The sequence below is a fragment of the Glandiceps talaboti genome, chromosome 2 (assembly GCF_964340395.1).
Source record: "Glandiceps talaboti chromosome 2, keGlaTala1.1, whole genome shotgun sequence".
NCBI lineage: Eukaryota > Metazoa > Hemichordata > Enteropneusta > Spengelidae > Glandiceps > Glandiceps talaboti.
Window position 1 is genome coordinate 9115996 of NC_135550.1, and position 19403 is coordinate 9135398.

A 19403-nucleotide genomic window follows, 5' to 3' on the forward strand; every position below is an offset into this window, starting at 1 on the left:
TACAGTATTGTATTGCTCTTTTCAATATGAATATAAGCACACCACCGCTGAATGATATTGGCAGCCAGTGAAATGCAGTTCACAAACTTTTCAATTAAAGCATGTTCCATCACGATCTCTGTTGGAGAGAAACACACACACACACACACACACACACGACTGAGACTCCACGGTTGTTGTTTTTTTAAGGTTAAATATATAATTTATTGATGGGAGGCAAAAAAGACCTTTGAAAAATACACTATTGGGACTAGTAGTATTGTTGAGGCAGGAATTGACACATCCTGAACAACTAGAATATAAAAAGTTACCACAAATATATATAATTTAAGTTGCCGCCACACCTACATCTCAGTTTGCAAACTCTGTGAAACCTGTGGGGCTGACACCAGTACGTAGCAATTAGAAACTAGTTTTGTCTTTTTGTCTCCACGTCATCAAACATTCTTTTAGTCTTTGTGTGTTTTGTTTTTTTAATATTCCATGTAATCCTAACAACCATATATACAAAAAAACATAAAGTTGCACTTGTATCAACAAGAGATACTTCTCTCTCTTTCTTCTTTTTTTTTTCTTAAAGACATCAACAATATTGAACTCTGACAGCCTTCCATCGACATCGTCATCAAAATTTATACATCAGAAAGAGTTCAACATTGCCGAAATATATACTATCAGTGCCTTTGGAACTAAAAAATATGTAGAGAGAGAAAAAATAATCAGAAATTACCGTCTCTGAAATGAGAGAAATCTTTTCTTTCTTTTTTTTTTAATTCTGTCTTTTCTCTGCTACCATAAAATTATTTCCAAGGTGGTCATCAAATAAGCTAAATCTTATTGTTTTGTGTGCGTGTATGTATGGGTGGGTGTGCATGTGGGGTTTTTTTTTTTCGTGAAGGCATTTCGTTGTATCTAGTAATGTCTTGTCGGCTTCATCAATATCCACACTCGTGGCAACACACCTAATAGTTGGAAAAGAAGGATACACTGCTATATGTAGAAAGTCAATAACAGTACATATGCTATGTATACACGTACAAAAAAAGTGAACTGGTCACTTTTGATTTAGTTGTTGGTAAGATATTCAATGAGAAAAAGATAACGTACATTTTTCCTGAGAGCTATATAAACATGTAAAAAAAAAAAAAATCCTCAGCATTTTGTTTCAAACCAACCAAGCAGAGATGGAGACTCATCTGAACATGTCACCCCTCTGTTATATTGTCCTTGTGTCATTGTAAACCTGAGAGTGCGGATACTAACAAACAGCACAACTGGACCAGTCTGCCTGTACTGTGAAATTGACCCTGTAAAATTACAATCAACAACCACCTCTCTCTCTCTCTTTCTATTTTGCAAACTGGACTGTCTGTCTTTTGTAACCTGATATTTTCAGATTTGGTTTGCTTTAAGTCCCAATAACTGTCCAACTCTTCACTTGCTACACACCATGTAATGTAAAACATTACAGATAAAATCTCTGCTCTGTCAGTTTTTTACAATAAAGCTACAATAAGTCTGCCATTGCTTTATAATTGCTTTATCTTTTTTTTTTTGTAAACGTTCTGCTCGGTAAATTCAAACACTGTTTCCATCCATTCGGAAAAGACTGCTTTAAAAGGAACAAAATACAAGGTTAAACAATCTGACTGAATGAATGAATAAATGTTTTGGGTTTTTTAAAATTTATTTCTCTTTTTTTTTTTGCACTTTTTTGTTGTTTTTTTTTGTTGTTGTTTTGGATCAAGAAGGCATCTTTAACTTCCTATCTCTCATCTGGTAAATATTAAAGGGCTGAAAACCAGCAAGCACTGCAGTTTACTAGCAGTTGTACAAATACGGAAAACATCTAAGTTTATTTAATTACAAACTTTGCACCATAGCCAAAATGGCTACAGTTAGATTGCAGTCTCCATAAATGTAATCACATTAAACCTATACTCTATAAAACTACAAGAGGGTTCAACTTAAATATCTGTATCATACAAAACGTTAATGACTCTTAGTTAGCATTTGACATTTTCTTCGTACATCATTTATCACAACAACAACAAAATTGTCAAAAGGGCGGGAATTTTTTTAAAGATTTCTATAACAAAAGTATGTCTTGCAAATAAAAACAAAAAGCAAACTGGAGTATTTTTTTGTCCAAATAGATGCACATATAATATATTCTTCAGCAAATAATTATAGGGCATTAATATATGCTAACTTCTACCACTACAGTTCACTCTTCTTTTCCCATACAAAATCACCCCTTCCCCGAAAAAAAAAGAGAAAAAAGAAAAGCAAAATCAGGGCAAACTTGAATTCATTTTGAAAATTATTAACAATCAAGCATTTTACTCTGACAAACAAGCCTGCCTCCCTGATGAACTTGTAAAAAAAAAAAAGAAAAAAAAAAAGATTAACAGAAAAAACCCAAACTTTTTTTTGAAATGATTGTTTTGACATTTAAACTTCTACCATCTACAAAATACTGGTCAACACCAAACGACTCCATATGTACAATATTTCTTCTGTTGACCCAACTCTTTATAAATAAACCACTAAACAGGGTGTGTGTTGGTTTTTTTCAAGTTTACCCTGACTTTCTCATCCATACATAACCCATACACCTTCCCCACCAACCCTCACCACCCAAATCCATCTTGAAAACAAAAAAAAGACACCTGAGTAAGTCAGACTCCCAAAAAACACTGAAGTTTAAGTTTTAAAAAAAAAAAAAAAATTCTATGTCGTTATCACAGTATGCTAGTACTGGGATTATTAGCTAAATTTTGTAATAAAAAAGTAATTTTTTTTTTTAAACTGAATCTGAGAACTTGGGGATGTAGATGCTATGACAGTAAACTAATGCTTGAAAAACTACCACATACAGTAGTTGTGTCAGGCAAAATACACGGTAAACACTTTTTAACGGGTAAAAGTCTGTGAGAACGTTGTTAACTATCATAGTTAGATAAACATCAAATGTCTTTTGTTGAGATATTTCAGAGTCCAGGCAAAAAAATCGGGGAGTTCCGATGAATGAATGAATGTGCGTCGGGGATAGGATTGTGTAGTAGATAATGACTGATTGATGACAGCTATATACTGCTAGATTCTTGTTGTTGGTGCAATCTAGTAGGCGGTCAATGATGGATCTTCCACTGGCGTTAGGGGATTGATTGTACTTAGCGACCGAAACGAGAATACGGCTGGATCACACAGAAATCTTGGGGATGCTCTGGATGCATTGCTTACACTAACACTCTGTGAAGACAAAAACACAAAAAAACGAAAAAATTATAAAATCTGTCTAAACTTTGAATATATTGTTGACATACAAAATCTTCTCCATTGTATCATTCTCATAGCCATGCCCTGATTTACATCAACTCAATCCTAGCAACATCCAAACTGTGAGGGCGCTCTTCACAATAGGTCTGTGCTCCTCATTCACACATCAAGCTTTTTTTTCACATGCTGTGTGATATTCCCATGAAAATACCACTGCTGTGCAATTTCCCCAAGCATTGAATTACAACACAACAAAATACTGAAATTAGACGAGATAAATTTCTCTGCATATTTCATTAACTACTACATGTATTTAAGTACAGGGAAAAAGATGTCAATATAAACAGCTTTTGCAAAAATTCCTAGGGAAGAAACAATTTCTCCTTTACTTATACTACATTGCCTCATATGACTATTTAGCAATACTGCACATGCTTCACACTCCCAGGAAGTTCAACCTTCCTGGCATCGTAAAAATGGAGATACACATTTTAATATTCACATGAAAATGTATCATTGATTTAAGCTTTTAAGCTTTTATGATCCCCTGCCACCTTGTCAATTGTTGGCCATTCAATGGATTATTATAACATAAACAATAATGTACCAAATGAAAATATTGTGACAGCTAACAAATACTGGGTGTGAACAAATACAGCTTGGTATGCAAACAACAATGCTGTATAAAAAATTCAAAAAAATTAAAACCTGGATTGTTGACAGTACTGGTGTTGCTACAAAGAGTGAACTCTGGCGTGCATCTAGGCACCACTAGCAGACAGATCACATAACTATATACTGCACACCAAGGTTAACTGAACCCCTCCATGTTTCTACTGTGTTAGCATGTACACTGGACTCAGTCTTATCAATGTAATCTTTTCCTGCTGTGAAATCTGTGATTAACCTTAGAAGGAGACTGCGATTGTTTTAAACCTTATTTCCGAGCAGGTTTTGGCTCAGTCAAGAGGCTTCAAGTACTAGATATACATACATATATAACAAAGTAGGGGTATATATATATACGCTCCCTCACCCTTTGTATCCAACTTGTATTAAACTTTACTCCACTTCCCAAGCAAAAAAAAACATACGAAGTTCACTGAAGTGCTTTGACATGGCCTGAGGCAAACAACATGCTGTGTTTAATGGCAAGCAACCTTATTTATTTAATGAAACAACTAGAGCAGAAGAAAACCCACACGAAATTCACTTAGTAGTCTGATGATGATGTTTGATAATATTTAACACCTTGTGTGTGTTCTGCAAAGTTAAACTTCAAACATAAACTAGCTGTTGGAGCCAAGCATGTGTTCAGTTTGCTTAGGTCAAGTTGTACCAATTGGACCCTAAATATCATTATACATTATTGAAGGGGAGACGACCGTGACATATGAGCCCTGCCGAAATTCATAAATTTGATACTGTCTGGTTAATGTCAGCACGATTATTGGATAGTTGTATAATCAAGGGGAACAGCAGCTAGCTGGCTGACGTGGTTTCATAATATGGTTTTATCGTTTTCTAGCTGCCGCTACTGCACACAGGCAATTTGAGAACTGTGAGAGCCATGGGGAAGCAACTGGTAAACCACCAAACGATAATTCAATTTACAGCTTTTTTGATTAGACAGACATTCAGGAAAGCTGCCGTTGCTCATTCCTCATAGTCATAGCACAAAACACTGGGTCTTTACAAATTATATACCCTGACTAAACTCGTGAGAACAAAAGCAAAAGATAATGACTGTGTAGAAGCTATATCTATCTCCCTGTGTAAAGACATGTGGCACACAGTAAGGGATACAAGTGAAGCATGTGCTAAGTACCCAGTAGTGAGACAGAGAGACTGCCCTGCTTGACTTTATAGTTTGCCATATTTCACATGAATATCACACATGGGATAAAATGACCAGAGCCACACAACACTGACTACTGACCTTAGGGCATTTACCAGGTCTGTAAGCTAACACAGACTTCAACACAATAATTGACAAATGGATTCATGTGGTGGTACATTTCTTTTATACAAGCCTGGTTTTTTTTTTTCAAAGAGTGAATAATGAGCTGCACACTCTTTTCCCATCATGGACAACACCCAGCCTATAATCACTGGATTTACAGTCAATTCCAATGACCACGATACTATGGATTCTCCCTGCCTTTCAACAACCTGAGTAGCTCTAAAACGCTTCTCCTTCCATGTGCAATGTCAAACATGTGTTCTCAGGTCAATAACTTTCCTAGCTCACTGATGGATTTTCTTCTGATATAAAAAAGATATCGATCTTCCTTAAAAGATGGGTGTTCGGCAACATACATCATATTGTATGTTGGACAAACCCTCCCACGCATGTTCTTCAGTGTACAAATTATTGTCTAGACAGACATGGCTGATATACTAAAAAACGCAACCTAGCTTACCGGTATGACAAAAACATAATCTCTCTAACGAAGAAACATTGACACCAGTTTAATAAAAAAGTCTAGATGTAATATTGTAATATCATTCCAAGATCCAACCGACTGATATCTTTTGATATTTTAAGATTTCACACGTCTGACCATGCATGCATAGTGCCAATCATCAAATATGTCTGTAATACACAAATCTTTTAAATGGTTAAACTCCTGTTATCACAAACAAACATATTTCCTTGCCAACGTATACATGTAAGGTTTGCTTATCAACAGATCTGAGCCTAATAATACTTGCATATCAAATGATTCCCCCCCCCCCCAAAAAAAAAAGAAAAAGAAAAAAAAGATATGGTATTTTATTATGTACAGCTAGGATTGCCAGTCTAAGTTTCTATTACACTCACAAGAATGTACAAGTCATCTTTTACCAGTTATTACTCCCCTGCTTCTGATCCTGTTCCTTTACCACTTACATCAATCATTTCTAAATATCTTTTGTTTCACGTTGGTAGTTGAAACCCCTACATCAGGTCTCAGCCTTAGAAGTTAAACAGGGCAAGACTTGTGACAAGTCAGTTTAGTTATTAACTTTTTATCTACTTAGTCTACAAATATATCAGGGCATCTCATAACACTACTTGACTGTTTTTCGTGTGGGTGTATGCACGTGTGTGTGTGTGTGTGTGTGTGTGTGTGTGTGTGTGTGTGTCTGTGTGTGTGTGTGTGAGGCAAGAGGTTTAAATTATGATCTGTGGAAGATGACATGAACTCCATAACATCAGCAGATTTATTGAAGTAATCATAGTGAACACACAAGGGATCCTTACTGGATTTTATGCAGCAATACTGTCAATTAGATTGAAGATAAACTCCCACACAAAACAAGTTCAGCTTCTTGGCTCTCCTGTCATCGTTTATCATACTTTAAGCATATCAATTACTTCAATATTTTTAACATGTTTCAATCTTCTATAAGCTAAGCTATGTATGCATGTACATCAGGACGGTACAGTGCCTACGTCTAGGCCTTGGGCTCGAAGCATAGGATGCTGGTCTAGATTGGATGAATGCCAAGCTGCTAAAGTGCCACTGCATAGAGAGAGAACATGGCAATGGACCCTTTAACGTTAACTGTATTTCAATTTGTTCATCACGTTGCCTATCATTTGTATACAGTTTGCAGTGCATGGAGTACATTGTACCTGAACTCAGATGAGAAAGAAAGAGATAGGATAGCTATGTATTCCTGGTGCATCACAAATCAAATGTGGTTTGACACCCTCGTGGCTTATCACACACCACACACCGTACAATATGAGGCAATATTTATTCTAAGTACGAAAGCATTAACACTGTGTCACCCCTGCTTGTCACTGATACGCAGAACTAACTTACAAGTACATGTGCATCATATGAAGTTTTAAGAGCAGAATTCTTCTTATCTCCATTTTTCTGAGACATTCCACATAGAAAGTTTCCCACAAGGTCTTATCAGCCACTAACAGTAAATGGGGAGGAACAACACACAATAAATATTGTAACTCAGTAGACATTATCCAAGACAACAGCTATTTGTGCTAAGAACTCTCTCTCGTTCATGTCCACTCCACTTTGTCAAGGCATCACATTATGTGACACAGTCTTATCCTTCTCCAACTGGTTATTCAACAAACTTCATTTGCCTGCTGGTATGCATGTAGAATGTGACCTCTAATTTTTATCTCCAACTTCAATCTAATTTGATTACAATTCTAGGATGTGATGAAACTAGTCAAGAGTTCGGCCCAACCTGCTTTCATCTCTAGTAATATTACTATTCCGTTCATAAACTTCCCATTCTGTTTTTTACTTCTATCACTAAGCACTAATTCCCGCCATAAAAGAGACACATCTGAAACTGTCATCATCATCATCTACTGTTATCACCAATGCCATTGATTTTGACCTCTGGCGTGACTTCATTTTTTACGACTCTCGATCTTATCACATCAATTTCTTGTTTTTTTATCTGACTGCAGAGACCAATTTTATGGGACCGACTTTCCAGTTCTTTCACCTTGTACAAGTTTAAATACATGTATACACTGTAGCTTATGGCGCTGATTGCTACTGTATGCTATACTGAAATCACCACACTTATTAGAGTAAATAAGCGCCCCAGTGTATTCTGCAGCAATTCCAATTTGAGGAATTTAATCAACTGTAAAATAAGGAAATGATGGGTTTCTCTCTCTCTACATCACGTTTTTTTTTTTTGAGCTCGCATTCAAAGTGAGCCATAGAAATTGTCAATTCACTATCTTACTTTCTAATCTCAATTTTTCATTTTGTCATGTTTATACAAATACATATATAAATTGAATTTAAAATTCCATATGACAAATGATTCATAGGATTGGTATTTTTCTTCTGATAAAATAGTACTTCCGATTTTGATATGATTATGAAAGTGCAGGCGACATCATCATCCCAATCGATATTGTTATTACAAAACATTCTCGCATTGAGCATCATCACAGTCGTCCGTACTGTTAACATCATCGTCATCATCATCATCATCATTGTCATCATCATCATCATCATCATAGTCGTCGTCATCATCACCATCATCATCACCACCACCACTGTTAGCACCATTGTCGTCATCAATATTAACATCATATTGTCGTGGCCCTCCTCATCATCATCATCACTGGACTAAATGAACCCTTACCATAGCCAAACTTGTGTCTTTATGAATACCTAACAAACCTGAATCAATGACAACTGCAATCCACCAACTTTCAGATTACTGGTACACAGCTATTGACTATTCTGTTATCCTTGCATTATACAAAACGTACGCCAACTAAAGGTCTTTTTTTTTTCAGATTAAAAAGAAGCCTCAAATCTTGACAGCTCGGGGCAGTCTCTTTTCTATGAACACAACAGAGCTAACTGAATGGACACTCTTTTCCTTGTGTGATTTAATTCTAATGACACCCATGAATTCATCAAATAAATGGTGTTTTCTTTGATCTTATTGTTCTAGCATTGCAGTGTACAGTCACTTCACAGATTAGACTTCTCTCTGTCATCAGCACACTGGCACAACGCCAGGTAACTGAGAGTTGGCAAGCAGCCAACTCTCCCCCATCTATCCACTCTTTCCTATCTCAGTTCTGCCATTTTACTTTTAATACGTTCCATGGCGATTCTTCCCACACTATGATATGCCTGGAGGACAACAGATTTCCTTTCTATCCAAGTGCATGTACTAATATATGTGTGTGTGTGTGTGTGTGCATGTCACTTTAGCATGTAAGATAGGTTTGTTAGGAAGCCCACTTCTAAATCTTCGGTTAGTTTGAATCCTTGGTACAAATCCTGTCATCTCTTGTTTATTTGTATTCATATATACAGGTACTTCTACACGTTTTGTGGACTTTATACTGTCGTTCATGCTGGGTTTTTTTTTTCAATCCATGAAGGCTAACACTTCACTTCAATACCCACTCTGTGTACACACACTGCATCTCTACATTCTGAAGTCTACAACTGCCTTCCTCTGAAAAACAACTTTCACGAGAGATTCACCAAACAAAGGCAGCCAACCACCCTTGAACTGAACCACTTCCCTAGTTACTTGATTGTAATTTCATCAGTTGCTTCCAAGCATGAAATAAAATCATTCTCTATGAACAGAAAGGTAGATACTGTAGTTGGTGTATACAATATGACATAATGCACTGATCAGCTGCATCTTCTGAGCAAGTGACCTCAATATACATGTAGTTGCAATGAATTAAATGTCAATGCAGAGATATCAAATATTGATTCTTGTTCTTGTATCCTGCAGGTACATGTACGATTCTCTCTTTGGCCCTCACACTTCATGGCCTCAGTATTGAACTGATGCCGACTCAAATTTTCAGTTTATCTCAGTTTATCATTTTTATTGACAGGTGACTTTCAAGTTCTCATATATATATATATGTATATTTGAATAATTCCACACGTTTCATTCAGCTTCTTGTTTATAACGACCGACTTTCAAGCTCTAAGGTATATATTTCAACAATTCCACGCCAGTCATGTCATTCATCGTTTACGCTTAATGGATAACAGAGATTTGGCCAATTTTGACTTCTTTTCTATCACTGCGTGTGTAACTAGGTATTATCCGATGTTCCGTCATAGAGATGTACGATTAATCAAAATAAATCTAAAACCGTACTATATTATTGCACTCAGGTAGGCAATCAAGCAGAAAAGAACTCTCAAATATAATTGGACTATCTCAGTTTATTGATGTGGCAGTTGACCGATATATTGGGGTTCTTATTAGATTTCAGAATCCAATCTTGCTTCGTGGAAAGTGAACGTCTCGTAGCTGAATGCAGGCATGTTCTCGACTCGACACGCGAGATCAAATTTTTGTAGGAAGTCTTGTTTCTGTGAACGACACTCCCTGCCTTGAACTTGACTTGTCTAATTTATTGCATTGTGTTGATAACATTGGGGTACTAAAAATGTAATATGGATTGTTTCAGACTTTCAAGTGACCGACCAATGTCCAATCCCTATAGACTCCTAAAACCTGAAATCACACACAATTTACTATATCACAGTATATTTGATAATTAGGGTTACATTAAGTAGGTAAGCTCTTAATACCTTAGTTTCCTAGGTAGTTGACCGGGTGCCAAGCAAAATTATATGAACAATCTACTAGCCCAGAGACTTTGCTACCTGGCTTGACAATTTGAGCCAGTATGTAGAGTTAGATAGCCAAGTCTCTGGGCTTGAACAATATATGGAAGGACGTCTATGCAAGTTTTACCACAATTTCAAAATCCTACAACAACAAAAAACACCACAAGATACTAAAGTACATTTGTACATTGTATTGCTGCCCATCAATTTTGACAGCACATTTTTCTTCAAAATCACGAGATTTTCCAACAGGTTTATCAGTTACAGTGCTTTTGATGGAACAAAGCCTACATGACTGTGTAATATTGATGGAGACTTCTATTTATTGCCATCACTTTACAGAAGACATAAAGCCCTGCTCTGTGATCATATAGATCTCTTAATATCAACAGATAAATACTTTGGAAAGAAGTCGCTTTGCTATGACAGCTGAAGTCACTGGGTTTATGTCGTGGAAATCCACTTCTGGCACTGCAGTGAAAGACTAAGCGGTATAGTGTTATGGAAATGAAGCTCAAAGTAGGCAGTGAATGGGAACATCAATGTACCAAAACAAAAGATGCAACAGAGAAAAGAAACCATCCGAATGAAAGCAGATGGGGGGGGGGGGGGGGGGAATGTACATGTATCTATTAGTGCCAATCAACTCACAGCTATATATTAGTAATCAAGATCAGAATGGAAAAATTGCAAATTGAACCATTCTCGACGACCAAGAATTATGATTTCAACAAACAGCCACAGACTGCAATTTGAGTGAATACCTCCCCAATGTCATCCAGCCACTATCAGTACTGAATGCAGATTGGAGTATGTACATTACCAATACATCATCCAGCCAGTATTATGTACATAATACCCTTTGAGTGGAAACCCCTCCCCCACATCAAACAAATGATGGATGCGGTGGTTTCCTTAATTATAACATACCACAATTACATTAACACTGCATTTATATTACAAACTGTAATTAAACTTTATAGTCAATTGTTTCTTTCATTAATAGATGTATTTATTTATCATCTATACCAGAATCACAATTAAACTTCATCCACCCTCATGTTCTAGTTTACGGACTCAATCTAATATCAATTTCAGAAGAAAACGACCATCCCTTTATGCGCACGTGATGGACCACACTGATGCTATGATGACGATTTCGCTGCTTTGCCTACAGGGATCCAGTCATTGATGAACATGTTATTTATAGTGTTTGAAATATCATATACTAAATGCTAACTGAAAGACTACATGTACAAAAAAAAAAAAGGAGAAGTCGGACTATGACATGACAATTAGTATCCATGACAACCATCCTCTGTATCCCTTGACGACTCATCTTTTTACATTATTCATAATTACAGTAATTTTGATTCCTTTCTTAGATCCTCAACTGCAAAGATTAGTTACTGCATAGTGCTTTTATAACGGCTGGAATTGATTTGAAATTCAATATTTAGTTACAGGGAGAACTCTTGAGAGAACTTTACTGCTTGTCTAATTTCCCTGACACAAAAGATGGGTCTTCTCATTAAAACTATTTTTTGCTGCTCCTTCAATGTCAGAGTGTTTATTCATAAGTTATTCTTGGGCAAAAAAGAGCTGTACTTGTTAGTATAGGTGCAAGTTTAATCTGTAGATGACTTGCAATTACAGATAAATTGGGCCACAGTAAGGGATGATTGACAAGTCGCGGCTAACTACTCCCATAACTCATCGAGTATTAGCAAAAATTCCTTCTCCATTACATATACAAATAAACAGTTATCTCTTGCAAGGACACTATGGCAGCAATCTGCATCTCTTCATCCTCTCACGTGATTTTAAATGGATTCCAATCATTCATCAATTTATTTGATGCTTTCAAATACACACAGTAACAGTGACTGACATCTGTGGGGGGGGGGGCCTTTATCCATTTCAGTTTCGCCTTCAGGGTGGGCAGTCAAGAAGCCAATTCATTCCACTTTTATAATTTCAGATACGGTGTATATTTGGGTTTCTCAGTACATAGATTTGTAAAACATGCTTATTAAAGAGGAAGAAAACATTTCAGGCCTGACCCCCTGTTATCTACAAAGGTCAGATGTATAGGTGGTAACAAGATAATAAAGGTTAGTTACATAAACGATCTGGGGAAAAAAAAAAAAAACGTTTTTGGTCAATGCCCTGCAAAATTCGTGATCTTTTTGAAAATTTCACATTTAATGAAGCCAATTTAATGTCGGACTCACTTATACCTATTTGTAAAGTCAATGGTTTTTTGTATTCAATGAAGATGAAAAGATAATGTACATTCCATTTTGGTTTCTGAAACATCGAGTCAGCTGATCAAGTGTTTCAATCGCAAATGAAGCCACTAGTAGTACATTGCTGTATACAAACAGCCATCACTGTTGATGAACAATGACAGGAAAAACCATGGTGCTGAATCAAATTACACATTATTTGCGGCAACTTTCTTTCAAATTTGAATAAATAATACTTTGGTTCTCCTGCGAACGAGGCACTGCAGGCATTACAGAAGAAGCCGAGTCTTCAATCAACTTTACGAGTGCTGGATGAAATAGTGGTGCTAACACATTCTTATGGCTATTTCCGTAAAAGTGGCATGCATCCACCTTTAAGCTGTTACATTCATGTATAATAATCAGTTGGCGTCAAAACTACATGCCCTATAGTATAAATTCAGTGTGTTCATTCAAATTACACATTCACAGGATTTTTTTCCCCATGATATAAGAACTTTTCTGTAACAGACCTTGACAAGTGTTCTACCGTATTTAGTTCACTAGTTATTCTCTTCACTATTGTACACGTATACTTTTAATTTCCCCATCTTACAGTTTCAATTCCCCCTCCAAGCTAGCCATTATCAGCTTTTATTACATTCAAGCCTCAAAGAAATTTATTGATGGGACTTCTACCTCGTCTTTTGTGTGTGATACAGTTACCTTTCATAAAACATGTTACACAATCAAACACTGAACACTGTTATTGAACAAATGACTGCTGTGCCGTGTTCTATGTTTCACAGTCGCTTCACTTCACTTCTCATTACTGGAGTAAGGCCTCGAATCAGATTCAGTCAATTTTATTGACCATAGCTACATTTGCGCAGTTTTTCCTTTGTACGCCTTTCACTGCACTAGGGGGAGCTCTGCAGCTACAGGCAGCTACGAGCATTCGCTTTATTGCTCAAGTTATTTGCAGCATTATTTCTAGTTAAAAATTCATGTTCCTTATATTCGAGTCAATAAATCTTTACTCAACTACGTATAGAATGAAGGTGGCTGTCTCCTTTCCTATTGTGGCTAGGCAATCAAGTGACAGGCCATCAGGAAAAAAAGACAAATAATATAGCAAATGAAATTGTCAATTAGAAAAGTCCTTGGGTTCCCAATCTACATAACTAGCACTTAGCATCTACAGTATATGTTCCAGTTTTTGAAGGGCACTGCACTTTACTGACATGCTGTACAGGCTTACCACTGCAATAAGTAATTGTATATACATTTACATTGTGTAATCTATCGGACAGTTTTCACATAACCAAGTACCCCTGCAACTTTGGACTATAAATACCTTGACAGGTAACAACATTTAAGAGTACATGTATAACCATTTGAAGCAAGCTATTTTTGGATCATTCCATTTCATCACAGGTACTGAATGCAGGGATACCTGTAAGAGGTTGAATAAATATTTTTCAACAGAGGAAAGACTGTCCCATTAGCCTGATTAGAGTGGATATAGATTAGTGAACAATAACTTAGGTAACAGATTGTAGGAGATATTTTGTCAAGATAGAGGTATCTTGGCAAATACAGTGTTATCGTGCCCTCCTTTCTCTGCACCCACCTGTATGTAGATAACCGACACTGTCAAGGGTCTCCTCTCTCTATGTGTATAAATGTGTGTGCATTTGTGATTTATATTTACACTACACTTGAGAGGGAAACTTGTGCCATTTCTGCAGGGGAATGTAAACCAAAGATATTGTTGGTATAAATCTAAGGGTCTATTTTCTTTGATTACCGAGTGTATATTAAAGGGGGAACTGCTATCACAGCCTTCAGACTATTAAAGCTTCTTAATTTGCTGGCAGCCCTGGCATGCATGCCATATGACACAAAGCTGCACCTGTATGCAGATTATTGTCCAAGTACAAACATGTACCGGAAATCACCCTCCTTGCAAGTGTATTGACAAGGCATTGATAGGGTTTTATAGCACCCGCATTCATCTGACAGACTGGGGAGTAAATCAGACAATCCAGCGAGCAGCAGGAACCATCTACAAGACTATCAGACTCATTTCCATAATAAGAGCTATAGAAATCTGGGTCATAGGATCTGAAGGCTACGACGTCACCTTAATATTCTCCCCCAATGGATGGCTAATTAGAACAAGACCTGTCACTGCGTTGGCTACCTTCTGCTGGGATATTCTGTGGTGCCCCCTTGGGGGTCTCACTGATTTATAAGTATTTTTTTTTCTCACAAAATTCCCCAGAGGATTAAAACATTTATAAAAGTACCACGTTGTTGAAAAAACCTGACTTCCGAAATGATGGCCATGGATTACTACAGAAAGGGGACTGTGTATATAACTTATACTGTACAACAGCAGTGTCGGACATCAAATTTACAAAAAAAAACACATGCATCATACACCCTACACATGATCTATACATATTAATAAATCAACAATTACAGAAATTCCTGAAACACAAAAATGTATGTCCTGACTCAGCTGAAATTCCCAACTACGTGATCTGAAAGAACTCTGCAAGACTCCAAGACACATCACAATTCTCTACCCATGCTAAAAAAAAAACCTACTGTGATCTTTGGCCCTATTAGATCAATGACAAATGAGCCAGCACCAAAGCACAAGTCCATATTTCACCATAAACATAAACACCTATTTTCAATGGCTCCTCCCCTCTCTTTTTTTCATTTCACAATATCCCCTAATCTATACTGAAGCTACAAAATTCTCATTATACCAAGAGCAGCTGTTTCATAGTTATATCACTGATATCCTTCAAAAGTATTAGTTACATCTTTTTAATTATTCAGTCTCTTATCCTGACCCAAAAAAAATTCATCAAATGCACTTCCTCAATACATCTTTCTTTTAAATCTGTTTTTTTTTCCTGTTTTTGGTCATGACTCTGTCCTCCCCTCTCCTCAAGTACAAACGGCTACCAAGTACATGTTAAAGCACTATGCACAGTTCTCTATCTTTGCACAGTGTCCAGTCCTGACCAACCAACCACCTGTATGTAAATTTGCACACAAAACTGACAGGGAGCCAAAAGAAAGGACCCACCCTATCCAAATACCGTATGTCACTTTGCGTAGGTATTCTAATGCGTGAAGTGTCACCCAAAGGTCAAACAGTGCACAAGAAAGTATGCCAACGTCTGCATTTAAACCTGTGTCAGCTATTTTGGACTGTCAGCTGCTAGGAGGCGTTCGTGGGATGAGCAGTCCTCCCCATTCTCTCCAACTCCAGTTTGTATTTGAAACTTAAATTTAAGCAATGTTAATATTATGAGAAGTGGAAGCATAAAAACATGCCATAAGACATGCTTTCTTGCATATCGTTCTTCAAGGAAAGCTTATTTTTTTATGTTTTACATCGAAACTTGCTCTGTATTGATGGCTCCATAAACAACCTAAGGCATGTTTCTTTGTATGTCTGGAGAAGAAGCATGAACAAAACACATCTGTGACATACAGCTTTAGTCACTACTTTATCACCTCCTACACCCTAAAGAACAAAAAAAAAATATTCTACAGATAATGTTCTGGTTTTCTTTAAGCTCCACCAACTACATGTAAGTATTGAAAGTGGAAAGAAATTGATGCCCAGATGCCTGGCATCTTGATATTGCTGAAAACATCTATCAATTTTCACCCCTTTTTTTTCGTCATGTGTGCCCACCATCTGCTAATGAAGTAAAGAATCCTGCAGGCATAAAGTCAGTACAACAAGAAGATATGTTTAAGATGATACTTTCAAAATCACTACGGAGAGCGAATGAAGATTTGAATGGATGAAAAGCATCCTTAAGTTTGTTGCCATGGGAAATGTAGTACATATGCACATGACCCTTTGAAATGTGCCAGTACCATAGGCCAGTAAGAAGATCTGCATGTGAGGTTTTGTTCACTTCGGGTTATTTTTTATCTCTTCAGTGCATTGCATCCTGTAATGATGGCCTGGGAATCACTTTCATTTGTAATATGATCACCCAAGGTTGAAAACTGCTGTGAAATACGCCATCACATTAGGCTGGTTTTCAGTATAGTTGCTTTGACAAAGGGACTTTAAGGCACGCACTAATTGGGTGGTAAAGAAATGGATGTCCAATTGTTCAAGAAATATAATTATAACATGCTACACAGGATATGTGTGTATAGGTAAAGCAATTTTCTGACTGATACGCATCGGTTGCACACATTAATTTTACCCCGCTATTTAATAACGCTCCTGTGATCTCCATAGCCAAGCCCCCATACCAGCGAAATTTTCCTTTTTCATTTCCTCATTTTGTTCTCCTATGGGTAATAACAAGCCCCTCGTTTCGTTTCCATACAAATCCTCTATGCCAGCAACCCATTTGATGCCTAGTTGTCTGCGCCAATTATTTTGTTGAATTTGCATTTGTATGCTTATCTAGGCTGGTTATCACCATACAATATGTATATAATATGTGCTGTAACAATAATGTTGCCTTACGATTTGCTTTGGTAATTTTATCAGCACTGCCAGCAAACTACTGTTCCCTTTACACTATATAGCAGCTGCATTGAAAGTGACAAAAGGCTTTCCTAAACCATGCCAATATTGAGTTCCCCTGCTGGTCAGTACCCTTTCACTAAAACATCCCCAGTTCTTTTTCTCCATCCCTACAAACAACTCTTTTGGAATGCATTCTCTTCATAACAATTTAAATGTTATCTGATATTAACAAAGTATTACATGTATATGCAATTCTCTACATTAGATGTTCTTTCTAGTACAAAATTCTTCATCGCCTGCAATCACTATTTTCATCTTTTCCAATATTTTTTATGATACACTACAAGTACACAACTGCTCTATGTGTATTTTCTACAGCAAAATTTGTCATCATCGCCTGCAATATCCACATCACCATTTTGATCATTTTCAATATGAAACAAAGCTATCACTGTGTTATTGAGTATTGATATACCTGGGTGTTTTAATCACACAAACTCAATATTGTTCACACCATGTTCCAATCTTAAGAGTTTCAAGCTTGCTTGCTTATTCAATAAATGTCACACAAACCCAATATGCAAATCTTGGTCATGTTCAGCTTGCCAGTTCCATTATGTTGAAATTTGAGGGGGGAAACAATTTTTTCCAGCACAATGAATTTCAATGCAGCCATATACATGTATTACATTTAACAGTATTTGCCTTCCCTTTTAAGTGATTTCCTGCCTTCCTATGTGACATACACAGTGTCAAAATGAAATACGAGGAGTCCTTCAGTATTAGTGGAAAAACAAAATCACTGCAAATCGATGTACAATTCACTGCATGTGACTTCTACACAGCAGCTGCAGGTAAATAATCAGATACTGCGCATATGTGCAGAGGAAAATATTCTGTTTGCAGATTCTCACTTGAAATTACCAATCAAAATTTTGCTCTTTACTAAAAGAAAACATCCCTGGATGTCTCTGTCATCTTATTGAAATTTAACAGGAATGAATATGATCCGCACCATGTCAGGGTGGAAACTACACCATCTGTACATACCAACTTACCACCTTACCCTCATCAAGACTCTATAAAAACCACACAACTCTCCTATTTTACCTCTATGTTAATCACTGTGCTCATTGAACATAGATCCACACGAAAAAAAACACACCAAATTTGGCATTTGATCAACTATATCTAATGTTCTCAGTTGTGATCATGAATTACATCGTCTCATCAGTTCACCATTCGGGCACTGATATCACCGAAGTCATCAAAGCTTTGCCGACATAAGTACTCCACATGAAATATTAATACATAGAGATTTCATTGGATCTTGATGTATGATCCGTGTTTCACATTGACTTTTACGTGTGTTTAGTTGCACTGCAGTTGGAACGATGCCAAGTACTGCATTATCGGTAGCCCTAGCAATGAACAACTATACGGGAGATGTGCCTTCATGAATTAGGTCAAGTTCTATCAGATTGGGGCCTCTTTTTCCCTTCTGGCCCATGCTTTCTACGCTTTCATATTTTGTAATTCTAACGCTCTCTTTTACTTGACAAATTCCTTCTCAAATTTCTATTTTACTTTAATATAGATTTTTTTCTTGCTCGCTGATAACATCTCAACTCGCACCATTTTTTAAGTAAATTCACCCTTACTGTACTTCAGATCCCTCCAGAGACCTTGCCATTTTCTGCCAGGTTTCACACATAAATGAAAAATATTTTACTCAATTTGACCTGTACGCTGGAAATTTTCTCAGTTACGGTGTTGCACAAAACAGCATACTTCATGATTTCCCACGTCATCCAGAAAACAGCACCGAATGTAACGATAAAATAAAATTCCCTCTTCAAAATTTTCTGGATAAAAGTCAAATGCTAGGAAATGAATTGGGGAATAGAGGCAGTTATCAGTCTTTTTTGTGTAAATATGAGCCCCAGGAACATCTTTACTCCGAAAGGAAGGTGAGAGTATACACAATATATCTTTTCACCATTTGCCAGGAGAAAGATAATTCAAAAAGAAAATCTAACAGTAAGCTTGTCTGAAAACCTCTCGGGCAAAGCATTACATTGACAAAATCTACCATAATTTGTAACAAGAGGTATTCATATCTTAAATTCGCCGACACAAATGTTGCAATTACAAAGTTGAAAGTATTTTGTCACATTATAGTTCTAGGCATCTTGTATTTTGTCTGCGTACGGCATAAATTGAAAGTGTGAATTACACTGGCTTACACTG

General features: G+C 36.7%; 1 protein-coding gene across 1 annotated transcript in view; it reads right to left on the reverse strand.

Annotated features, from left to right (window-relative positions):
- Nucleotides 1-216: 216 nt before the first annotated feature.
- The window catches only part of LOC144449839 (uncharacterized), a 35920-nt gene continuing 16733 nt past the window's right edge, over nucleotides 217-19403 (reverse strand). The window contains exon 6 of the mRNA XM_078140414.1: nucleotides 217-3255. Coding sequence (XP_077996540.1) covers nucleotides 3124-3255 — 132 coding nt within the window. The 3' untranslated portion in view covers nucleotides 217-3123. The remainder of the gene's footprint in view (nucleotides 3256-19403) is intronic.